Source organism: Hylobates moloch, unplaced genomic scaffold, assembly GCF_009828535.3.
Source record: "Hylobates moloch isolate HMO894 unplaced genomic scaffold, HMol_V3 SCAFFOLD_15, whole genome shotgun sequence".
Lineage (NCBI taxonomy): Eukaryota > Metazoa > Chordata > Mammalia > Primates > Hylobatidae > Hylobates > Hylobates moloch.
In genome coordinates this window covers 94,031,021-94,055,940 of record NW_026652290.1, presented here as the reverse complement: position 1 = coordinate 94,055,940, position 24,920 = coordinate 94,031,021, and the positions used below count along the sequence as shown (strand labels likewise).

The following is a 24,920-nucleotide window of genomic DNA, read 5'->3' as shown; positions in this document are numbered from 1 at the left end:
CCCTTCCCGTTTCCTTCATCCCATTGAGCACGGGTGGTGACAGCAAGACAGGTACTTGAAACAGAAGAGTGTCTCACGATTTTTGGAAATGGGCTTCTCCTGTGCCTGTTTGATGGAGAGGCAGAAAGTTCCCTGTGGGCTTCTGAGGCTGAGATGAGGGTTGGCAGAGGTAGGGGCAGCCTGTGTCTGGCACGTGGTCCCTGGGCCTGCCTCTCCCCAGCAGGAGATGAGGTCTGTGCCCCCTTCAGAGGGGGGGCCTGTGCCTCTGCCCCCCACACCCCGAGCTTCCGCATGGCCCTCCCCCATGCCTGTGGAGACTCCTAGGGGCTACTTTGTCCCCTAGAGTCTAGACCAGGAATTTCCAAACTGCTGCCCGCGGGTCAACTCTGGCCCTGGCCTCTGTTTATCAGTAAAGTTTTATTGACACACAGCCACGCATGTGCATTTGCCCATCGTCCGTGATGCTTTTGAGGCACGGTGCAGAGTTTCTCGAAGCTGAAAACACTTAGCGTTTGGGCCTGTGTGTCAGTTGGCCAGCCTGCCCTTTCCCCCTTCCTCTTGAGGTTGGGGTTTTTCCAGCCCCATCTCAGCCTCGTCCCAGTAGGTAAGTGACAGACCAGAGCTTCCTGGCCACCTCCTGGGATCTGATTGCCATGGTGGTCATCGCTGCTTGGGCATCTGGGTTCATGCCCCCTGGGGCCTGGCTTCTCTGGCCCCAAGTCCCTGAAATGTTGAGCGTCACCAGGTCACCTGCAGAACATCCTTCACAGTGCCCAGTGTGACCAAAGTGACGCAGCGGCAGAGCCACCAAGAACAGTGACCTGGGAAGGACTGAGGGCGTGAGGGTGGCAGGTCTGCCTGGGAGGCAGCTGGAGGGGACTTCAGCTCATCCTTGCCACCCGCTTGAGGTTCCCAAACACAAGGGGCCATCCTATTGGGTGTTTGCTCAATTCCCCCAAGACCCCAGGCAAGCCGGCCGCAGCACGTGGCACGTTAATGTCCTTTCTTAGCTGCTGAGTCCCTGAGCCTCCCAGACCCTCAGCGTCTTCTTCGTTAACATTGGTGTCCCTCCAGCCCTGCAAGCTGGAGGCAGTCAGGTGAGGTGCGCGGGAGCCTGTGGGCCACCTCGTGAGGCCTCCTGAGGAGGGGCCGTTGTCACATTCCGGGATTCCTGTTCTCTCAGCTCTTTGGGGACTGCCGTTGTCTCCCTTCTTCCCAGTCCTCTTGGAACGATTGCTGTTATAAAATACTCCGTATCCATTTTTACCTATCTGGGGGCACCCGCGTCTGACGGGAGGGAGATTTTTGCCTGAACCAACAGGAGGCATCTGAACCTCAGCCTCGCTGGTCTCCGGACAGCTGTGCGTGGGACAGTGCCCAGTCCTGAACCTCAGGCCCCTCATCGAGCCACGCCCAGCCCCCATTTCTCTTGGGTGTTTGCTCAGTGGCTGTTCTAACTACATGGAGGCAAACCAAGGACTCACAACTGGGGGATGCCATTTCCTGACTTGTGATAGAAGTTCTAGAAACAGAACAGGAGTGGTGGTGCACACCTGTAATCCCAGGGCTTTGGAAGGCTGAGGCAAGAGGATCACTTGAACCCAGAAGTTCAAGACTAGCCTGAGCAACATAGCGAGACCCTATCTCTAAAAATTCTCTTAAGAATTAGCCAGACGTGGTGGTTGGTGCCTGTAGTCCCAGCTACTTGGGAGGCTGAGGCGGGAGAATCGCTTGAGCCTAAGAGGTTGAGGCTGCAGTGAGCCATGATTGCACCACTGCACTCCAGCCTGGGCGACAGAGTGAGACCCTGTCTCGAAAAGAAAAATGTTCTAGAAGCAAGTGGAAAGCTCAGCGGTGGGATAGGGTGTGGGAGGCCCGGGCTGTGGGCCCTACCTGCTCTGGGGTGGGGTGTGTGGAGCCAGCCGTCCGGGTGCGGTGCGAGGGCTCAGGCGCCTGTCTCCTGCCACAGTGCACGTGCCGGAAGGACATGGTCAAGATCTCCATGGACGTGTTCGTGCGCATCCTGCAGCCCGAGCGCTACGAGCTGTGGAAGCAGGGCAAGGACCTCACGGTGCTGGACCACACGCGGCCCACGGCGCTCACCAGCCCTGAGCTGAGCTCCTGGAGTGCGTCCCGGGCCTCGCTGAAGGCCAAGCTCCTCCGCAGGTGAGTTGCCAAGGCACTGCCGCGTGACTGGCCCAGCGTGATGGAGGGTGGCCCTGCCGGGTGGCCCAGGCCCCTTCCCACTGGCAGAGGCTCCGGGCTGTGTCCCACTCCTCCCTTTCTTCCTGTTCCCACCCCGCCTCCGCTTTCATCCTCCTCCTGTTCTGTTTCTCCTCGAGTCTGAGGCAGTGTTCTCTCAAGGCCTCGCCTTGTGGGGTGGGTGGGCCCTGCCCTGGCGGGCAGTGTCTGTGCCGTTCACACCCGTGGGCTCCCCGTACTCCCTGTCATGTCCCCGCCAGGAGGCTGACCCTGGGCGGCCCCAGGCCCCGTGCCATTGCCTTGGCAGAGTCACCAGCCACATGGCTCCATGTCCCTCTCACTCATCGCATTTCTGCTGTCCGGCTACTCGGGCCCCTCCCAGGCGCTGAGAGCAGGCGGGTCCCCTGCGAGGACTCACAGGGCATCAGGTGGGGCTGCTTGGATTTGAGATCATGGAGAGGATTGCAGAAGGCTGGCCCCTGGCATGACCCTGGATGCCCTCCTCCCACTCAGAACCCCTCCCTGCGCATTGGGGTCCCCACTGCCACACAGACCCTCCCAGTCAGGTATCTGGCATCCACCTGGAGGAGAGGGCAAAGCATCTGCAGCCTCTTGACTTCCGACCGCAAGAGGCCGTGGGGACACGGAGGCAGGTCCCGGCCAAGGAGGAGATCCACTTCATGCCCAGAGTGAAGGCGAGTGCCAGCCTCCCCAGCCCCTCCTCTGGGAAGTGTCCAGGCTTCCAGGGCTCTGAGCTGCCCTCGGCACAGTTGTCGACAGATCTCACTCCTGTTTGGTGCCCAAGGAACATTCAGGGAGCCCCTGAGCACGAGCTGGAGCCGGGAGGGACAGCACAGAGTGGGCTCAGCCGATTTCTCCTGGTAAGGGCCAGAGAGCAAACATTTGTGACTTGGCGACTTTGCAGGCCAGACCTTCTGTGTCTTGACGACTCGACTCCACATGGCAACTCAAGACCCCTGCAGATGATAGACAGTGAAGAAATGCGCGTGGCTGTGTCCGTGAAGCTTTGTTTACAGATCCTCAAATCCGGATCTCGTGATTTTCACATGCTACCAAATATGATACTTTTTCTGTTTTGAGCCACTTAAAAATGTGAACATTGGCCAGGCACGGTCGCTCACACCTGTAATCTCTGCACTTTGGAGGCCAAGGAAGGAGGATTGCTTGAGTCCAGGGGTTTGAGACCAGCCTGGGCAACATACTGAGACACCATCTCTACAAAAAATTTTAAAATTAGCTGGGTGTGGTGGTGTGCTCCTGTGGTCCCAGCTACTCAGGAGGCTGAGGTGGAAAGATCACTTAAGCCCAGGAGGTCAAGGCTGCAGTGAGCCCAGATCGTACCACTGCACTCCAGCCTGAATGACAGAGCAAGACCTTGTCTCTCCAGGAAAAAAACAAACAAACAAAAAAACATGTAAACACTGTTCCCAGCTTGTGGGTCGTACCCAGACAGGCTGCTGGCAGGTCTGGTCTTTGAGCCAATAGTGGTGGCCCTGGTGTGGGGGCAGCCTCCCCCTTCCCTTTGAGCAGTGGCCTTCCCTCTGCAGCCATCCAGTCACTGCTGCCTTGATCTTGTCCCAGCTGGCGATGGATGGTGCCCACATGAGACCCAGCTACTGAGCACCAAGGTTGGGGGTGGCTCAGCCTTGGCCCCCCACCACGCTCTGCAGAAACAGGCCTTGGAACTGGTTTCTGAAAAGTCACTTCTGGTCCAGAACCTTCTCCTCTAACTGGGCGCCTTCTTTTTCAACACGTCCATCTGTCTGTGAGTCTGGGACTCCTGGGCGGTCTGGGCGTCTGTCCCGGCCTCCTCTGTCTTCCCCACCTCACAGCCTGTCTCGGAGAATGTTCCCTCCGCCCCGAGTGTTTTCACAGCCCCTCCTGACAGCCCTGCCAAGGTGAAGCTGTCTCTTCTGCTCTTGTTATCTGTCCTTTTGATTTCCTGCCTCCTGCGTGCTCCTCATGAAGAGCTGCCTCCTGGTGAGGCTACTCCAGGCGGCCCCCGCAGCACAGAGCTCGTGCACCCCAGCGCCCAGGCCCAGCCAGACGTGCTATTTGCATAATGGTTAATTGATTGTGGCTCAGGCTAATTGGTCAACAGAGCGGATTGCCAATAAACTGGCGCTACGTTCCAGGAGTGGAATGGGACTAGAGGCCGTCTAAATTGCCTGCCAGGAGGAGATGTGGAAGCCGCTGCACTCACCGCTGCTCGGAACCTTCTTTGCACGCAGGAAGTGGACCCCCCAGAACCAGCCCTTGCGCGGCCTGGCCTCCCTGCCCCGGCTGCCGCCTCGCTTCTAGTCACGACCTGCTCCTCCCAGGAGCCCCCCTCCCGCCGTCTCCCATGCCGCCATCCTGGGGGCTGCCTTCACTCAGCAGCGAGCCCGAATAACAAATGAAGTCAGCTTCCCAAGGATATAATTTTCTTTAAAGCCTTCAGTATGTAAAACAAGGCTGATTCACTTTTTTTTTTTTTTTTTTTAAGTCATGGGGGGTGCTTTTCTCTGGAGAGGCAGATGGGTGACTCACGTTTCAAAGCCCAAGCTGCCCCTCCCTCCACCAGGGTGGTGGTCGGTTCCCCCTGAGCAGTGCCCTCTCCACGTGGCCTGCCTTTTCCCCTGAGCCAGGCTCCCTCCCTGAGGGCATATCTTGGGGCCAGGGCAGCCCTGTCTGAGCATCTGTGGCTCAGGCTGGATCGGGAGACACAGTGGACTGGGTCTGTCTCCCAGACAAGGGGCTTGGGGACACAGGCTGGATCCTTCTCTGGTTGGGGGAGCATCATGGGCCCTGCAGGGTAATGAGCAGTATCCCTGGCCTCCACCCACTCCATGCCAGGAGCTCCCCAAGTCGTGACAACCACAGATGTCCCCAGACATCGCCCAGTCCCCCGGGTGGGAACCCCTGCCCTAGACCAAGGAATGGCGTCAGGGTGGGCGCCGTGCCCTCGCACCAGTGCAGTCCAGCCTTCCCTGCCCTCGGCGTGGCTGTGGGACGGCCCCCATGTGTTTACCAGGTGCCCCGTGGGGTGCGGATGGTTCGGCACAGCTGCCTGAGCTCAGAGGACACGGTCTACTCCCCGCTCGACACCTTACACGGGTCTCTTCCGGAACTAAATCTCGTTGGGCAAGCGTTGGGGGCTGTTTGTATTCTTCCCCCTGATGGATGGGTCGCCTAAAACTGCAGCCTGGCTCCTGGCGGGTGCCCTCAGCCTCCCCACTCCCGGTGGCGCTGTGCGTTCTGGTGCCCCGCCTGAGCCGGAGCCCTCACAGTGCTCTCTGGCACCCACGCGGCGCTCCTCCATGCAAACTCTTTCCACGCGAGAAGCGCCATGTGCACGTGCTCCAGCAGGTACGCGCTCCCTGCAGGACATCTGTGCACCCGCCTCACCACAGCCTCCCTGGCCCACTGCTGCTCTGTGAGCCTGGCTGGGCCCAGGCCTCATCTCCCCTACCCCTCCAAGCTCCGTGCTGCCTGTCCCCTCCGGCTCTGCCTTGGCCTGTCGCCCTTGCGCCAGTGCAGGACACCACCACGCCTCTGGCCCCGACTCCTGTCAGGGCTGCCGCACCCCAGCTGCATTCCTGAGCCCTCCCCACCAACAGGGACCTCAGCCCTCAGGGACAGAACCTCACGAGCACAGGGACCTGCCAGCCCCTGCAGGGAGTGTGCAGCCTCAGGGACTCACTCGCTGTCGCCTGTCTCTTTCCTAGAGCTGCCCTTCATTTCCTCAAAGGTGAAATTCCTCAGCACAGGGTCTAGTCTTGGGGGCAGGGAGCACTGGGCCACTTTGGGTGGGGGGTGGGCGGCTCTGAGGGCTCAGCCTGGGGCCAGCCTCCCAGTCCTCCCCGCCCTGTGAGAAGCCCTGAGCCAGCGTGGCACTCAGAGCTGACCGTCCCACTCAGGGTGCTGCAGGTGCCCCATGTTACTGGGTGACAGGGCCGGAGGCCGTCCACCCCGCCTCCTGCCATACAAGCTGCAAAGGACACCTGCTTCCACCTTGGAAATATAGTGCAGTTGTCTGGACTGCGTCCCGACATTTGGCTCATAGGAATGAGCCCGGGGCGTCCAGTTAAGCCTGGCAGGCTAAGTGCTTATTTATCTCCACTCTCTCCTGAAACGCAACTGGAACGCAAGAGAGTGAAGTGCAGAGAACGGGAGAGGGGGCAGTGGCAGCTGAGCACGTCTCCAGGCTTTGAAAAGCAGGGAAGGGTGGGCAGGAGACCCCATGGGCTGGTGACCGGGAGGACAGCCAGCAGGGAGCAGCTGGGCTGCACCACGGGGCGGCAGAAAGACACAGTGGGTAGACGTGGGCAGCTCCTGGGGGGCTGCAAGGGGAACTTATCACGGGGCCGCAGAAAGACACAGCGGGCAGACATGGGCAGCCCCTGGGGGTGCTGGGGGGATGTGGGAGCAACCAGCAGAAGACAGTGGGTGGCTCCGGGCAGAAGGGAGGTGCCTTCCTGGAGTGGGCAGTGGGGCCCAGCTGCCAGCCTCACATCCCCCCCACCCCCAAGGCCAGGAGAGACAATAGAGGGGGTGGGGGTCCTCTGCCAGAGAACAAAGAGGCCCAGTGGAGCAAAGCCACATATGCTGATACTGGGGCTCTCCTAAAGTCACAGGCTCCTGCCCTCAGCAGCCCCTGCCACTGCCTTCACCAGGCCCATCTCACACACGGCTTGGCACCGTGCACAGAGGGATCAATGGCCAGGGGGCCCGACACATTGGAGGCCGTGCTCCCATGGCAAAGGCAGGGCCTGCACAGCAAAGAAGGGCAGAGCTCCGAGGAAAGAGGATGCAGTGAGTGCAGGGCCCTGGAGCGGGCTGGGACTTTGCATCATGGAAGAAGAGCCATTGCTGTGAAGAAGAAACATTCCAGGAACGAGTGGCTCTCGGATGTTACCATCTAGAGAAGAGACAAGCCCACAGTGGATTGGGAGGCCCTTGAAGAAGCCCCTCCCACAGCACTGACTGACAGGGAGGCCCTTGAAGAAGCCCCTCCCACAGCACTGACTGACAGAGCTGGAAGATAGGAAGGATCAGGAAGTCAGAGGTATAGTCCAGGAAATCTAGCCCCTGATAGGAGTTTCAGAAAAAGAGAAAAGAAAAGTGTCCCCGGATCCAAAGACTTTGCATTTCCAGGTTAAAAAGTCCACCCAAGAATGGAAATTACCCAAACCACAACGCATCGGCTGTGAAATTTCATAACTCCTGGATTAAACAAAGGCCCTGAAAGCTTCCAGAGCGAACAGATCACATAAACAGCTCACCAGACTGGGGCTGGGCATGGTAGCTCATGCCTGTGATCCCAGCACTGTGGGAGGCCAAGGCAGGAGGATCACTTGAGGCCAAGAGTTCGAGGTCAGCCTGGGCAACATGGCAAGACGATGTCTCTACAAAAAAAAAAAAAAAAAAAAGAACAGGAGATCGTATTAGCATTGGATTTACAGTCTTAATGCCACAGCTAAAAGACAAAGGAAAAAGGCCTTCAAAAGTCAGAAGAGGAATAATTCTCCCCAAATCTTTTACCTAGCCACATTGTCAAGAAATGTGTGAGGGGAATAAGGATCTTTTTAGACGCACAGAGTCTCGTATTCCACCTCCTTTCTCAGGAAGCTGCTGCAGGATGTGCTCCAGCTTAAAAAGAATGTAAACCGAGAAAGCCATGGGATTGCGGAAACAAGATCTAACCCAGGAGAGTCAAGGGGAGTCTCAAGATCATGGGAGAAGGAACCAAGACCTCCAGGGGTGTCATGGAGAGAAGGGGACACCCTGCATAGGGGACCACAACAGGAGTTTAAGAGCAGTGGCAGGGAGCTCAGAGATACCAAGGAAGCTAGGCGTCCAAAGCAGGAGGCCAGTCCCAGACCCCAGGGTGGGGGCAGGGAATGCGGCCCAAGTTGCTCTGTGGCTCATGGCTGCACATTGTTTATGGGGCATAAAAGCGTAAATGTGGAATTTGGCTGCAGTGGAAGACGGTGGCAGGTGCAGGGAGAGAAGGGGACGGTCATGGAGGCGAGCAAGGATGGCCACACCTTCAGCACCTGTGCCGGAAGCCAGACCCAGGAACAAGGGGGATGAAGGCATCAGGGTCAGGAAGAGGCATGCTCTTAGGACCCCACAGATGTCCCAAGTGATGGTTGCCCCTCTCTCATGGGCTGTGCCCCCCTTGCTGTGTCTGTGCCCCCCTTGCTGTGTCTGTGCCCCCCCTGCTGTGTCTGTGCATCGAGCCCTACCCAGTTCCGTGTAGTGTGGGAGCCAGGGGTCTCAGCCTGGCACTGCTGCAGGTAGGAAAGGGCTGGGCTGCAAGGATGAGGCCCCAGAGCTCTGGTTGGGCACCAGGATGGTCCTAGGGCCCTCTGCGGCAGACACAGTAAGGTTTGAAGGCTGTGGGGGTGCCCCTGGAAGGCTGTAGCTGGGGAGGGCCATGGTCAGAAGCGACCTCTAGGGTGGGTTTTCAGGGTGGGGGTGGAGGGAGGGACTGCAGTGGGTGGGAGAAGGAGCTGTGGAGCTGGGGGCAGCCGAGGCCAGGTGAGTGGCATGGGAGGGTGCCCTTCTGCTGGTGTTGTCTGGGACTAGGGTGGGTCCACTGTGGGATCCCGGCTCTACAGCCCTGGGGCATTCCCAGACCAGGAGGGCAGCCCACCTTGGGGTGACAGTGGTGACAAGAGCCAGTTGCACCCCAGCGCCGGTCTGAAGCTTCCTCCTCCTGAGCCTGCTGTCTCCATGTGGGGCAGGCACCTGCATTTCCCCAGCCCCCGAGTGGAGCCTGAGGCTGCCTGCCCGGAGCCGTCCTTGGGCTGCTGTTGTGGAGAACGTTCTCTGGAGGGTGGAGGCTGCTCCTGTGTCCCCCACCCACCTCCTGCTCCCTGTGTTAGTGACTCTGGCCCCACGCCCGCCCCTGCCTGCCTCCCACTGCCGCCAGGCTGCCCCGCAGCGACCTTGTGTGCACCATGCTGTGTGATGCCATGCCTCTGGTCCACCCGCTTTCTGCCTTGAGTCATTGTGGTGGGCCATGCTGCAGACATCGGGGAGCACTGATTCTAGCGAGTTAGGCAGCTGAGGAGCAAGGAGGGCCTGCAGTGACTAGTGTTCTAGGAAGGCTTCCTGGAGAAGGTGCCCCAGAAGCCAGCATGGAGCACAGGGCGGGCAGAGTGGCTGGGAGCAGTGGTGGGCAGGGGTCAGGTCCAAGTGTCCTCAGGGAGCATGGGCTGCTGCTGGCCCATGTGACAGCCTGGCTCAGGCAGAGGTGAGGAGGTCCTGGTGACAGAAGCCCTGCCAGCGGGCCCACCCCACCCCCGTCAGATGAGCCTGCCCCACCGTGGTGACCACTTGGTCCTTGGGGGGGCAGCTGCCACAGGGACCCCCGTGAGATTGAGGTGTCCGAGTCTGAGCCCACAGGGACAGGGGACACGGGAAGCACCCGGAAGCCGCAGCCGGCATTGGCGATTGTCCCGGGAAGACTGGCACTCCCAGCTCTGCCTGGCTGCTGGCGGGCTTGATGTGGCTGGATCTCAACTGGGGAAGGAGAGAGAGGCCACTGGGGAGCCTGGCTGTGCGGCCTCGAGCTCATGGCCTAATGAGGCCCCTGGCCAGGCCGAGGCTTAGGGCAGCTGCAGGGGGTGGGCCTGAAGGAGGTGCAGATATCACACGCCCGGGGGAGGCACTAGTGACCAGCCAGGCCTAGGCTTGTCTGCGCTCCCGGCCTCTGCCTGAGCCCCCGGGGAGCCACCCCCTCCGCGTCTCCAAAAAGCTTTTGCTTCCTTCCTGGAAAGACCCTGGAGGTCCCCGGGGGAACCTGGTGTGAGGCCCTGGCCACTCAGCTGCACGTTCACCTGGCTGTCACTTTTCCTCCCTTTTTCAGCGCCCCCCCCCCCCCCCACACCCATTTCTAAGAAGTCCTAGCTCAGCCAAACCTGTAAACCTCAGGCTGAATCCCTTACTTGGGGCTGGTGTGCAGGGACCGGGACCTCCCCGATGTACCCCGGGATTGTGAGTGTCCAGGCTGGGCATACAGGATGCACCTCCTCTTGGCCCACGCCTGCCCTGTGAACACATCCTGGGCTCAGGGCGCAGAGGAGGCCCTGACAGGCCCTGGGGTGTGGGCACAGGTCAGAGCAGCGGAGTGTGAGCTGGGGCTCCCATGCGCCTCACGGGCTGCAGAGAGAGAACCCAGGGAGTCGGGGACAGAGCCAGGTGCCCAGGACCAGGCGTCCTGGGGAATTGAGCAGAAGTCCTAGAGAAAAAAACCCGTGAAATTTACATTCTAGACAAATTAGTCTGAAAGAAAACAGACACTGGAAAAAGACTGAGGAGGAGAGGAAACCAAGTCTAGAGAGGAAGAAAGAGCAGACCAAAAGGCCGGGGCTGTCGTAAGTGTCTTTTTCATTCCGTTTGTCGTCTAGGCATTTTCCATGAGCTGCTGTTTCCCTCGAAACTCACACTCCCTGTGTCTCTGTCCCGTGGCACACGCGGCTTCTGCCGCCCTGTCCCGCCCGTCATCCCCACCTGGTGTCAGTCGGCTTCCCATCTCCAGCTGTCATCAGCATCCCCCTCTTGACACCGTTCCCACCGTGTCCATTGCCCCGTCTCCCTTTGGTCTCTCCTCCCAACACAGCTCCTGCCCTGCAAGAGCAGAACCCCACCCAGGGTTCCCTTTACCTCCGGCCTCCAGCCAGGAGGACCCTGCTCATGGAGCACTCTTCTAGGGGTGGGCGGGGGCTGCGTGCTGCCGGACAGAGTGCACAGACCTGCGGCTCTTCCCTCCCTGGTCTCCCCTCCTGCCTGATAAACCTCCCTCTCCAGGTCTCACCGGAAACGGAGCCAGCCCAAGAAGCCGAAGCCCGAAGACCCCAAATTCCCCGGGGAGGGTACGGCTGGGGCGGCGCTCCTGGAGGAGGCTGGGGGCAGCGTGAAGGAGGAGGCTGGGCCGGAGGCTGACCCCGAGGAGGAGGAGGAGGAGCCGCAGCCACTGCCACACGGCCGGGAGGCTGAGGGCGCAGAAGGTCAGTCCCTGCCGGGCCAGGCCTGGCACCGCTGCTTTCCCACTCCCGTGGGCATCTCCTAGAAGGGACCAGTGCCTGCTGCAGCCAGAGTCCCCGCTTTGTAAGAATCCAATTCAGCAGCTTTCTTGCCAGGGTGGGGCATTTCGTGAAAATAGACATTGTGAGGTGGAGGCCGTAAGAAAAGTGCCTCCTTCCCCAGAATTGAGAAGAGCAGTTAACAAGACGCCAGACACAGTGGCTCCCACCTGTAATCCTAGCACTTTGGGAGGCCAAGGTGGGAGGATCACTTAAGTCCGGGAGTTTGAGACGGTGTCTCTACTTATGGTAAAATTTAATCAGGCTTGGTGGCTTGCACCTATAGTCCCAGCTACTTGGGAAGCTGAGGTGGGAGGTTGAGGCTGCAGTGAGCCGTGTTTGCACCACTGCACTCCAACCTGGGCAACAGAGCAAGACCCAGTATCACAAAGATAATAATAATAATAAAAGACCGGGATGCTGTATATGGCCCAGATGCTGGAATGCGCCTGCAGCGGCCATGGCCACTTGTGAGCAGAGGGCCGGTCCTGACTGTGAGCTGGGGCTCCCGTGAGCAGGTCTCCCACCTGCCCTCGAGCCCCCCCCACTCTCCCGGGGCTGGCAAGACAGGGGGTAGCCACCTTCCCACAGGAGTGTGAACCAGCAGTTGTGAACGGGGTGCGGGGGGCCGGGAGGCAGCCTCAGAAACATTCCCTTCTCCAGGGGGAGCTTTTGGCTGTGGAACTCCCACCTGTGAGTGTGTAAAGGTTCCTGTTCCAGGGTTGACAGCATTTTGTTTCTGGTGACCGGGTTTTATCTTCTCAATTTAGAGCTTTAGCTGCTTGGGAGTCCGCGCAAAGTGGCTGTTCCCAGCTAGGGCTCCCCACTGGGAGCCCTTCCCTCTCCCACCCTTTCCAGGCGCCCTGCAGGGAGCAGGTGTGTGGGGTGTGCCGGCCAGCCTGCCTCCCACCAAGGGCTGCCCCCGGCCGTAGTGCCTGAGGCCCAGGTCATGGGGGCCACATTCTCCAGAGGGTCCTAGTCCTCAGTTTCCCTCTGTGTGAGCCCAGCATGACCTGGTCTGCCTCCGAGGCGTCAGGTCTCCAGGACGTGCTGGTGCCCAAGGTGAATATTGTCCTTGGAACGTGGCAAGAGGCCCAGCTGTGGTGCCATTCAGCAGATGTGAGGTCCCTCCCACCTGCCAGGGGCAGCCGTGGGGCGCCTGATCTGTGATAATGGGGTCGTGGCACTCGCGGTACTCCAGGAGGCAGGCACGCCCCTGCCCTCCCCATTTACACGGGGCAGGTATTGAGGGTCACAGTTGGCCAGTGCCTGTGGGCCTGAGGCAAGAAAAATGAGCGTCCCTGGGGGAAAGAGCAGAGGCCGGGGGTGAGTTTGCCGCTGACGCACCACTTACCCGGTGGGGTATGTGGGCCCTGTGTCTGTTCCGCACACGCCTCAGGAGGGTCTTCCGGCCTAGGGAGGCAAGACGAGGACAGAAGAGGCATCGTGGGTAGAAGGGAAAAGCACAGCTGTCGTGGCACCGTTCGCATGTAGCGACGATTCTCTACTGAGAAGCAGCAAGCGAGTCTACGGGCGGAGCCGCCTGGTGACTTGGGGATCGAGCGGAGCTGCCAGAGATGAGCGACGGGCACAGAAACCCAATCTCGCCCCTCATCTGCGAGCCGCTCACAGCAAACATGGCTCCCAAAGATGCCCCTTACGGTGCTAGCAACCAGAAATAATAAACCTAACCAAAAAATGATCTTTATGGAGAAAATTAGAGACTTTTTTTGGAAATAAGAAGGAATTCCTAAATAAACAGAAGGATGTACCAGGTGTTAGGAGAGCTCTTGAGCAGACAACTAACGGCTTCCCCCACATTCTCTGCAGGTTCAGTGCAGCCCCATTTGGGATCCCAGCAGGGTTTGCTGATGTAAATGCAGGCAGATGAAAGCCCAAGGCCTGTCAAGAGGCCGGGGCCGCCCTTCCAGAAGGCAGGGCTTGCCACAGAGCTTGCAGGACCCAAGCAAAGATGGCAAAGGGTCTAGGAATAGGAATCCCGGAGCAGTGGATGTGGTGTGAGACCTCAGTCCCCTCCCTCCCCCTGTCCACGCTGCGGCCTCTGTGAGTGCCCTGTGGCCGCTGAAATGAACGACCATGACCTTGGTGGTGTAAAACAACACATGCTCTTTCTCTCACAGCTCTGGAGGTCACCAGTCTGACACAGGCCTCACTGGGCTAAAATCAAGCCATGGGCAGGGCTGCTTCCTCCTGGGGGCTCCAGGGGAGAACCTGTTTCCTGCCTTTCTCAGTGTCTAGAGGCGCCCACATCCCTTGGTTCAGGGCCCCTTCCTCCCCCTTCACAGCCACAGTGCAGCCTCTTCCAGTCTCTCTCTGACTCTTACCCTCCTACCTCCTACCTGGTGAGGACCCTGGGTCTCCGGGTCTCCCAGATGCTGTCCCGTGTCAGGGTACTTCACTCAGTCCCACCCGAATGTTCCTTCTGCCACGGGAGGGGACAGATTCCCAGACTCCAGGGATAAGGATGCAGACACCTTTGGGGTCATTCCTCCGCCTGCCACATGCGTAGGCATTTCTGTCAAAAGAGAACTGGCAGACTGGAAACACAAAGCAGGAAAGTATCTTCATAACCCAAGGCTAAGTGACTCTTTATTGAAAAGCACAAACCAGAAAGATAAAGATGGACAGATTCAGTGATCCCTCAAATACACTGCTGTTTATTGAAGGATGAACCTTTAAGAAAGTGAGAAGACAAGCTGATAGGGAAGATACTCGCCACCCGTCACCGACCAAGAGCAGATAAGAATGCGTGAGGACCAGGAGGGGCTCAGCCCCCCAAGGAAGAGAGCACAGAGGAGGAGACCCCTGAGGCCGATGAGCCCAGCCTGCTCTGGGAAGCGCTGAGGAGACGCTGCTGTGTGCTCCTCAGGCCACCAGACGTGGAAACACCCACCGTGCCCAGCCCTGGAAGCCGGTGCAGTGGGCAGCCCAGTCCCCTGCTGCCTGGGACCTGCGTGAGTCCAGCTGCATTGGAGACGGACCTGGCCGCATCCAGAGAAGTGGAGCGTTTGCAAACTGCACACCCAGAGCTGCCCTCAGGGCACGTTTCCTGGAGAGACCCTTGCTGGGGGGGGGCCACTAGGACTGTGCAGATGCAGGGACAGGCAAACTAACCAACCTCCATCGGTGGAGAGGGACAGGGAATCAGCGCCTCCTGACACCCTCGTCTGCCCCGAAGGCATGAGCACTGGAGGTCACTGCTCCGCACCCTGTGGCTCCCGAACACGACCTCGCGTGGCACAGGGCTTCTCATATGCTGTGCTCCGTTTGTTTAAAGCCCACAGATGGGGCGGCTGAAATGTACAATCTCACACCTGTGGAAGCGGGAAGGTCACGGTCCAGGTGTCAGCCGGGCTGGCCCATTCCGAAGACCCAGAAGGACCTGTCCCAGGCCCCTGTCCTGGGCTTGGAGGCGGCACCTTTGCGTTCCCGTGTTCTCCCAGAGTGTGTCTGCCCAGATTCCCCGCTTCTTAAGGACACCGGCCACACTGGGCCCGGCACGCCCCAGGGGTCTCATCATAACTCATTCCGTCTGTAGTGACGCCCTTCCCAAACAAGGCGGCACCCCAGGTCTGGGGGCTGGGACTGCAGCACCATTCAACAGCACAGGGACTCAGCTCTGCAGCAGGCGAGGGGCTTCCTGCGGGGCAGGGGCAGACACAGGTGCCCATTTGTGTTGTCATCCTGCAGGGCCTGTGTCTATACTACAGAGCCTGTGTCTACACTGCAGGGCCTCTGGGGTCTGGGAAACCCTCAGAAATAATGCAGACTGCAGCAGGCAAGCCGGGCGCCTGACCGTGGTTCGCGCTGGTAGAGGATGAGTTCCTGGGCTGGCTCCGGTAGCCAGGCCTCGTGTCTTCTGAGCAGGAGTCTTGTTTGATGCTGGAGACTGTGAGCCCCAGGCGAGGGGGGCATGGGCGCAGTTCAGGGCCTATTCCAAGGCAGACTGTGGGATGTCCCTGGAAGGACTGGCATGGGACAGGGAGATGGCTGAGCCGTGACCGTTCTCCCCACAGGACGGGCGGGTGGGAGTGGGCTGGGCTTGGGCTGGGGTCCCTGGGGGTGGGGGGCTGCGTGGGCCACCTTGAGCTTGGGCCTTGTGAAACTGCCCTTCTCACGAGTCAAAAGGTGCTGGGGGCTGTGTGTGGTCTCACAGGAGAGGGGTGAGTTACGGGAAGGCAAGCAGGCAAAGATCCGGGCTTGGGTTTGGGGACCCGGGCCCACCCAAGCCCACCGGTTAACTGCCCCTGTGACCCTGAGCTGGGACACTGCCTTGATGGGCCCTTCAGGAGGGCAGAGACAAGAGGACATGCATCTTCCCCAGGCCAGCGCGGTGGGGGAAATGGGGCAGGCTGCCGCCGCCGCTGCCACCTGTGGGTTCGGGCAGCGAGGAAAGTGGCCCAGTCCTGGGAAGGCTTTTACAGAGTGGAGCTGGCTGGTCAGAGTCTGGCCTGGGTTCTCAGTGGGGTGTCCTGGGAAGGGTCACAAGGATCTCCAGTACCACGGGTGTCTTCCTCCCTCTTGAGCAGACTCCAGGGGCTGGCCAGCCTCTGGCTGGAGGAAGGGTGGCCACCAGCTCCTGTGACTTGGTTTACCCAACTGGCTAGCAAAGAACTATGGCTTCTTTTCCCTTTCCTTTCCTTTCCTGATGGAGTCTTGCTCTCCCCAGGCTGGAGTGCAGTGACACGATCTTGGCTCATGCAACCTCCACCTCCCAGGTTCAAACGATTCTCCTGTATCAGCCTCCCAAGTAGCTGGGATTACAGGTGCCCGCCACCATGCCCTGCTAATTTTTGTATTTTTAGTACCGACAGGGTTTCACCATGTTGGTCAGAATGGTCTCTAACTCCTGACCTCGGGTGATCCACCCGCCTCAGCCTCCCAAAGTGCTGGGATTACAGGCCTGAGCCACTATGCCCAGCCTTCTTTTTTTTTGAAACCGAGTCTCACTGTGTCCCCCAGGTTGGAGGACGGTGGTGCAGTCACGGCTCACTGCAGCCTTGCTTTCCTGGGTTCAAGCAGTTCTCCCACCTCAGCTTCCTGAGTAGCTGGGACTGTGGATGTGCACCTCAACTCTGCTCATTTTTCAAAATTTTTAGTAGACACGGAGTCTCGCTATATTGCCCAAGCTGCTCCCGAACTCCTGGGCTCTGCCTCAGGCTCCCAGAGTGCTGGGATTGCAGGTATGAGCCACTGTGCCCAGCTGTCTTTTCATTAATGTGACTAACTTATTTAATAATCTTCCCAAGCCCACTGACGAGACAGCCACACCCTCCCCAGCCCGGCGTTACCTGCTCTCACTTGGGCCTCACCATGGCCTTGGCCTCCGAGAGACTCAGGTTCAGGGAGGTCCTGAACCAGGGGGTCCTGGTTCTCCTCTGGTCTCCCCTCCCCATGCGTGGTCCTGGCTGGATGGGCGGCTTTCCTCCCCTGACAGTGGAACTTGCCCGCTGGAGAGAAGCCTACACCGCGTGGGTGGGAGTGGAAACCAATGGCTCGTCCAGCTGCCTGGCCTAGGCGAGGCCCTGGCCTGGTCACTCACCGTCCTGTTTAAAGATGTACAGGGCAACTCACCCCCTCCCGAGATCCCCGGGGGTCCACACACCCTGTGCAATGGTCACAGTGCCAGGAGGCTGGGCCTGGTGCATCTCTGAGGCCTGTGGCTTCCACAGGTCTCTGAAGGGATCAGCCCCCACAGAAAGGCCATGGACCAGCGAGGAGGGTTAGGGGCCACCTTGGTGCCACGTCAGGGTCTCTGCCCAGGGAGGGCTCAGGACTGGCGCTGTCCACCCCCCCGCCCCCCGACCTGGACACCCTTATCTCTGTTCCACAACAGAGACTCCTTCTGAGAAGGACCAGTCTGGAAGGGGTGGGCGTTTTCTTGGACACAGCCCTTTTCCCGGGAGCCCGCATTACCGGGAGGCTCTGGACAAGGATTTATCTCGACTGTCTCATAAATGCATGTTCACAGTCAGGGGCACGACAGGAAATGAATGCCACAGGGCTGCGTGAAAGATTTCCTAAAGCGGTTTCTGGTCCTCCTTGAATGCCAGTTTCACCCCCTAAAAGCTATGACGCTGAGGCACCTTTCAGGGCCTGGCAGTGGGGTGTGGGGTTTTGTGTTTTCGTATGGAACAAGCTGGGAAGGGGCTGGAACCTGTTGCTCACAGGGCCCAGGAGGCATCAGTGTGGGGGAGGAAGCCCCTCGGGAGGAGAGGTGCCTGGGGGGCGATTGAGAGGCTGCTTCCCAGTGGCCACTGGTGTCCCCTACCCCATTCTTACTGGCTGCTTCAAGGTCTGGGAAGAGCGGCCGCTCTATTGCCCAGCGCTAGGAGGGACTAGCAGCCCCACCACCCAGCCCTAACCCCAGAACCAAGCAGAAAGCAGGAAGGCGGCCTCATCCACCTCTCCTGAGCCTGCGGGGAGGCCTCGCCTCCTGAAAGAAGGCCTGAAGTGCAGGACACACAGGGTTGGGGGGCAGAGCCAGGATGGGGACCCAGGAGGGCTGGCACAGTGCCGTCCTGCCTCCCAGAGGGTGGAAAGGCTGCGGTGAGTGCGGCAGCCAGCCCCCAGCCCTTCCCCTCCCCTCGCCCTGGAGTGCTGCTCTCGAGAGGCCTCGTGGCTGGTGACTGGTTTTAGGACACAGAAAGCAAAGGCTGCCATGTCTGGAGGGTGGCCCCAGCCCATAGTGAGGGGCTGCGAGCTCAGCCTGGGGACCCCCCAGCACATTCCAGCCGGGCCTCTGGGACCGTCAGGCGCACCCAGCTGCGGGTTCAGCACGGGAGGGTGGCAGTGTTGAAGGGGGTGGCCAGAGAGCCCCTGAGACCTGGGCTGGTTGGCCCAGGCATGGCAGCCAAGCACGAAACTTGAGGGAGGGGCCCCATAAGCCAGGCCGCAGCTGGTGGGTTGATCTCGGCAGCCTCGGAGCAGGAACAGAGTGGTGTCCTTGGAAATGGGGGGTTTCTTGCCCCCTCCACAGGGCAGCCTGGGCCTCGGGCCTGTCTTGGGGTTTGCTGGAGGCTCTGGTGGAAACCCCGGCGCTGGGGAGGAGTGGCCTTGCTACCAGGCAGGCTAGTGAGCCCTGATGGTGGGGGTTCCGCTGTGACACCTTCCCTCTCCCCCAAAAAGAGTGCTAGCAGGGCCTCAGCTGGCTGCCCTCGGGGGCCTGGGCGCATCCTGGGCCCCATCTGTACCATGGTCCCTGCTCCGTTCTGAAGCCTCTCACCCCTCTCCCCTCCCTCAGGCCAGGCAGGTGAGGGGCGTGCCAAGGTCCCTGTGGAATGTGGTCCCCATGGCACGGACAGAGCCCCACGGAATGGCCCACGGCAAGGACAGAGCCCCGAGGAATGGCTGCGGAGTGTGCCGCCGTCTTTCGGGGTGTCCTTCCTGGCCTTGGGCATCTCCCTCTAACAGGGTCCCCTGTGTGTCTGCTTCACAGAGCCTGGGAGCCGACGGGGAGAGGGCTGGAAACTTGTTCTTGCGAGTTTGAGAATCCAAGGTGCCAGCAGGCGCGGGCTGTGCGTGGAGTGCGTTGAGGCTGCCGCCATTGTCATTCACCGCTGTCTCCAGACGGGATGGGGTGGCACCCATCAGCCGGGCACCCGAGGCTCAAATTATGTCCCGCTTTGTCTCCCATGCCTGGTCCCTCCGGGAGACAGAACCAGGCAGCCGACCAGGGAGGGCTGTGGGGAAGCGGGACTTGGGGCCGTCCCTGTCCTTGGAGGAGGAGGGAGAGAGCCCTTGGTGTGGCCCTTGGTGAGAGGGAGGCCTGGGGGCTGATGGTGGCCTCAGCTCCCACCCAGCCTTGCCTCCCGAGCAGAACCAGGGCCTGGGGCGGTCGCACCAGCTGCCCCTCAGCTCCCAGGAGGCCCCGTGGGTAGGGGGAGGATGCCAGCCCCTTAGGCAGGGACCCCCCAGGGACCATCCGAGCAGACACCTGTGGTCTCATGTGAGGACAGCCCGGCTCTGTGTCCCTGGCCCCACAGCCCTGGCTGGAGTCCCCTGTGCACAGAGCTGCCTGTTGTGTGTGAGGGGTGGGTGGGGGTGCCAGCTGGGGACTCTAATGAGCGTTTCCTCCTTGCCTCCTTCCCCACTTCCTCATGTGTGCCCTGAGCGGCCCTGCAGCTGGAGGCCATGAGGCTGTATCCTGGAATCTTCCCCCGTCTCCTGAGACAGTCGATGCCCCAGGTGGGGCCCTCCTGGGCCAGATCCCACGCCAGCCCCCGGCCCTGAAGTTGAACCCAACTTGGGTGGCCCAGGCTTGGGAAGCCGGCCCAGCGGTGGGGGGGGCCTGAGTCCCAGTCCCTGGTGAGCCTGGATGGGCTCACAGATCAGACCTGCTGCCCTGAGTGAGGCTGGGCAGCACCATCATGGACGAAGGAATATTGGATTTCCTTAGTGGAACAAAGCTGTTGGTCCTCAAGTGCCTTTTACACACGCTGGCCAGTGGCTTTCCTGACAGGCGCTCGGGGTGAGGCCTGTGGCCTCCGCAGCCTGCCGGGGCTGCTCCAGCTTCCTGTGGTGAAGCTTCCAGCCCCTCCCCTCCGCATCTCCATGCCTCCGCTCCCAGCCTTCCAGGGAGGGGGTGCCTCCCCTCTGCATCTCCACGCCTCCGCTCCCAGCCTTCCAGGGAGGGGGTGCCTCCCCTCTGCATCTCCACGCCTCCGCTCCCAGCCTTCCAGGGAGGGGGTGCCTCCCCTCTGCATCTCCATGCCTCCGCTCCCAGCCTTCCAGGGAGGGGGTGCCTCCCCTCTGGCATCCGCAGGGGAAAAAGTATTTCTTCCCACACCAGCCAGTCTGCTGTGTCCGGTGTTTACCTCCCCTGTCCAGATAACAGCTGAGGGTCCAGATAACAGTGGGGGGGGGGGGTCATATAACAGTGGGGGGCCCGTATACCAGCGGAGGGGAAGACTGCACTCCCTGCAAGGCCAGACAGGACCTGGGGGTGTTCCAGGCTCCCCTGCCGGGGTAGAGGTCAGGGAGGAGCCTGGCCAGTGCCCCCAGTGCCCCAGAATGCTCAGGACTAGCAGGGGTGGGGGCCAGGGCGGTGGCAGGGGCTGCCTTTGCCTTATGGCTGCTCGCCTGTCCTTCTTGAAAAACAGGTGGGCATGTGCCTGCCAAGGACACCGTGGGCGGTCCCCGAAGCCTGCAGATGGAGCTGGGGTGGGTGTGGGGAGGAGAGCTGGAGCAGGGAGGGCAGGGCCACCTCCACCCCTGGGGGAGGCTGGGGGCTGGGGACCCCTTATGGGAGTGTGTGGGGCAGTGTGGCTTCCTCCTGGCTGCAGGGTCTGTTGTGGGAGGGTTCTCACTTGACCCTTCCTGGGGTCAGCGTGGGTCAAGGGTTAAGTGTCACCCCCAGCCCTTGGGAGTCTCATCGCTGAGGCTCTCAGCGCTTACCACTGGTCCCGGCGTCACGGACTGTGGAGCTGGGGGCAGCGCGTGGTGGGTTTTATAGCAAGTGGTGAGATGTGGGCGCTGTGCTCCAAACCAGACCCTGTTAAGTGCCACATGGTCAACAGTTTAGTGTGCAGAGATGAATTTTCTTCTCTTGATTTTTCCTTATTTTTCCAGCCTGTTGGGGGAGGTGGAGGTGGTGAAATGTTAGCAGTGACCAGTTTGTCCTGATCTGCTTAGGACCTTCCAGTTTTAGCACTGAAAGTCCCACAGCCCAAGAATCCCTTGGATATCAACCACTGTTCCTCCTTCCAGAATGTCCCGAGAGCCCTGAGGCCTGGAGACACACAGGTGGGGGCCTGAGCCCCTGTCCCCCTTCTCCAGATGGAGCAGGCAGGGCCCCGGGGCTCCAGGGCTCACGGTGTTTTGGGGTCCACCGTGTGCTGTGCGGCCAGGCTGGTCTTTCTCGAGGACAGGGCTCCAAGGTGCCGTGCCACAACTTACCCTGAGTGCCTGGGCCCTCAGAGGGATTGTCCTGGCACGAGCTTCCCACAGCCCGACACAGAGCCCCGCTGGGCTCACATGGAGCTGTGTGCAGGGCCAGGCCCTCCCGGGGACTCCAGGGCAGAAACCTTTCCCAGCATCTAGAGGCCCCTGCATCCCTCAGCTTGGGTTCCTTCCTCTCCCTTCACAAGCACAGCACAGCCTCTTTCAGTCTCTCTGACTCTCACCCTCCTGCCTCATCTTGTGAGGGCCCTGTGAGGACATCGGGCCTCTCGGATCATCTAGGGTCACCTCCCATTTCACTCAGTCCCATCCACAGAGTCCCCGCTGCCAGAGTCCCCCATGTCCCTCTGTCATGTCCCACATCCACATATCCAGGAGAGTTGGGACCCACATGCCTCTGGGGGTTGTGATTCAGCCAGCCAGGCTGCCCATCCCAGTTTTATTTGATTTACTGCACATCCATCCTGGCCCCAAAGTAAAATGCCATCAAACACATGAGTCACCTGTCAGGAAATTGCCTCAGTGCTGGCCCCGGGGAGTTCCACGCAGAAGGGCGTCGGGCCCTGCAGGCCCGTCTGACGCTCCTGGTTCGCTCATGTGACCGCTGGGTTGGGGTTCATTGATTAAGATTTTGTGCGTTGTTCAAGGTTTTACTTTTGTCAGAAGCAAAACCTTAACGTTTCCACATCAACAGTAGAAATGTACATAATTCGGATACACGAGAACACAAAAAGTGCTTCTCCCCCACCCTCACCCGGGGAAGTGCCATTTGGCACGGCCCACCCAGGTGGGAGCCCGGAAGACAGAGCAGCCTCCCCCGGCTGGGTTTGGTGACGCGTCTCCCCACCTGCCATGACCCCAGAAGGGACCTAGAGCAACACCTGGTGGGTCCTCACAGGCCTTGCAGGCAAGTGCTGCTGCTGCGCGTGCGTGCTGGGGAGACCAAGGCCTGGGGGTGCCTGGCCAGGTGCCCCTGCGGTGATCTGAGGTGGCCCGAAGCCTGTGTTCTTTGCCCACCCATGTTCATGTGGCCTCTCTGGGCTAGAAGGAGCCCTCGACCATCCCAGCCAAGGTTGGGAGATTTCTGGGGAGCGGGGGACTAGCACCTGAGCCCGAGTTCTCCTCCCTGACCGTCCTCTCCTCTCCCCACAGAGGATGGGAGGGGCAGGCTACGGCCAACCAAGGCCAAGAGCGAGCGGAAGAAGAAGAGCTTCGGCCTGCTGCCCTCGCAGCTGCCACCCCCGCCTGCTCACTTCCCCTCAGAGGAGGCGCTGTGGCTGCCATCCCCACTGGAGCCCCCGGTGCTGGGCCCGGGCCCTGCGGCCACGGAGGAGAACCCCCTGCCGGTGCCCCTCAATGTCGTGCCCCCTGAGGTGCCCAGCGAGGAGCTAGAGGCCAAGCCTCGGCCCATCATCCCTATGCTGTACGTGGTGCCACGGCCAGGCAAGGCAGCCTTCAACCAGGAGCACGTGTCCTGCCAGCAGGCCTTTGAGCACTTTGCCCAGAAGGGTCCGACCTGGAAGGAACCAGTCTCGCCCATGGAGCTGACGGGGCCAGAGGATGGTGCAGCCAGCAGTGGGGCCGGTCGCATGGAGACCAAAGCCCGGGCCGGAGAGGGGCAGGTGGGGTGGAGCAGGGGAGACAGGGAGGAGGGGGGCAGCTGGGGTGGAGCGGGGGAGGCAGGGAGGAGGGGGGCAGGTGGGGTGGGGTGGGGGAGGCAGGGGGGAGGAGTCAGGTAGGGTGGATGGGGGGAGGAGGGGGACAGGTGGGGTGGGGTGGGGCGGGGGCGGCAGGGAGGAGGGTGGCAGGTGGGGTGGAGTGGGGGAGGCAGGGAGGAGGAGGGCAAGTGGGGTGGATGGGGGGGAGGAGGGGGTCAGGTGGGCCAGAGGGGAGCTGATGGCGGGAGAGGGGGGAGGTGGGGAGGAGGGGGCAGGTGGAGTAGAGGGGAGCTGGTGGCGGGGGAGGGGAGCAGGGAGGAGGGGGCAGGAAGGCTACCTGCTGGTTTCACAGGGAACTGTGGCTCTTCTCACAGAGTAGGTGGGGTGTCTGTACTTAGAGAACAGAGGAGCTCCGTGGCCATTTGCTGGGACCATCACCCCACAGGAGGAGACTCAGGCCTCAGGCACGCCGAGCCCCACCCAGGAGTCTGTAGCAGGGCCCTCACTGCAGCCTGTTGTGTGTTTCAGGCACCGTCCACGTTTTCCAAATTGAAGATGGAGATCAAGAAGAGCCGGCGCCATCCCCTGGGCCGGCCGCCCACCCGGTCCCCGCTGTCGGTAGTCAAGCAGGAGGCCTCAAGTGACGAGGGTGAGTGGGGGTCCCCAAGTCGGCTCTCATTGGCCCTGCTCCGCGCTCTGCTGCTGCTGGGGGGGGCCCCGGCTCCCCTGCGGCCTCCTTCCCCCACTCCCCCGGTCTCCTCCCCTGAACCCAGGCCTTTCTGTGGCTCTGCCGCCTTATCTGTAAAATGGGGGCTGCTGGCACTTGGAATCACCAGGCCTGGCACTGCATGCTCCATGCAGACCCGGCTCCTGCCAGCACCCCCTTCCCCAGGCATGGGCTGGGTGCCCCCGCCGGCTGCCAGGTGCACGAGGCCACACTTCCTCCCTCCCACAGCCTCGGACCTGCTCGTTGCCCATGGCTGCTCATGTTCTCCGGAGTGCTGACAGAGCATGACTGTGTGCATGGCGGGAACCACGGGGGTGGGGCAGAAGTGCTGGCCACCTCTACCAGGTGGAGGGGATGGAAATGGGGTCAGAGTTCCGGGATAGCCAGGTGGGGCCTGAGAGCCCGGGCGGGGTCAACATACATCCTCTCCCAGTTTCCAGCTTGTTTCCAGTGCCAACGTCCTCACAGTCACGTCCACTGCTAGAAATGGCCAGCAGTAGAAGTCTGTTCTCAAAAGTACTGCGGCTGCCTCGGGGGCAGGGGGAAGTCCACTGTGTTCAAGTTGCATGACCAGAGGAAAACCTCTCACCCAGCCTGGTCACCCAGGCAGGTGGTAACTCCGGGACAGGTGGTCACTCCAGGGCAGGTGGTCACCCCAGGACAGGCGGTCACCCCAGGGTAGGTGGTCACCCAGGGCAGGCTGTCACCCCTGATAGATGGTCACCCAGGGCAGGCTGTCACCCCTGATAGGTGGTCACCCAGGGCAGGCGGTCACCCTGATAGGTGGTCACCCAGAGCAGGTTGTTACCACTGATAGGTGGTCACCTAGGGCAGGCGGTCACCCCGATAGGTGGTCACCCAGGGCAGGTGGTCATTCCAGGACAGGCGGTCATTCCAGGGTAGGTGGTCACCCAGGGCAGGCTGTCGCCCCGATAAGTGGTCACCCTGGGTAAGCAGTTAGCCAGGACAGGCTGTCACCGGGGCAGGTGGTCATGTGGGGAGGCAGCTGCTGTTAGAGATGCCCGGCTCCGCTCTGCTGGCTGGGCTGCCCACGATGGGCGGTTCAGGGCTGGGGAGCTCGTGCCTCCCCATGGAAGATTCCTCCCAGGGCTGAGCACAGGCCATCCGGGGCTCGGAGAGGTTGGAACAAAAGGCTCCCGCGAGGCTTTGAGTGGGAGGGGAGGAGATGGAATCTTCGATTTAACCCTCAGCCGGAAGCCGCTGTCTTGTGTGCAGAAGTCCTGCTAAGCCCATTTTTCATCTTCCGCTTTGGCCTTTCGTTGGGGATGCATGTAGAATCTGAAAATGGTCTGGATG

At 60.8% G+C, this 24,920-nt stretch overlaps 1 protein-coding gene across 6 annotated transcripts in view; it reads left to right on the top strand.

The window, feature by feature from the left end:
• KDM4B (lysine demethylase 4B) overlaps positions 1 to 24,920 on the top strand; it is a 187,374-nt gene that overhangs the window by 141,214 nt on the left and 21,240 nt on the right. For 2 of the 6 annotated variants that reach the window (XM_032178567.2, XM_032178569.2), the window contains exons 10-14: positions 1,970 to 2,166; positions 10,488 to 10,589; positions 11,023 to 11,222; positions 22,371 to 22,840; positions 23,405 to 23,525. In XM_032178567.2, the coding sequence (XP_032034458.1) occupies positions 1,970 to 2,166; positions 10,488 to 10,589; positions 11,023 to 11,222; positions 22,371 to 22,840; positions 23,405 to 23,525 (1,090 nt within the window). Of the gene's footprint in view, positions 1 to 1,969; positions 2,167 to 3,127; positions 4,691 to 10,487; positions 10,590 to 11,022; positions 11,223 to 12,696; positions 14,909 to 22,370; positions 22,841 to 23,404; positions 23,526 to 24,920 lie in introns of those variants that run through there. The other 4 variants (XM_032178568.2, XM_058429099.1, XM_032178570.2 and 1 more) reach the window with 4 other exon arrangements.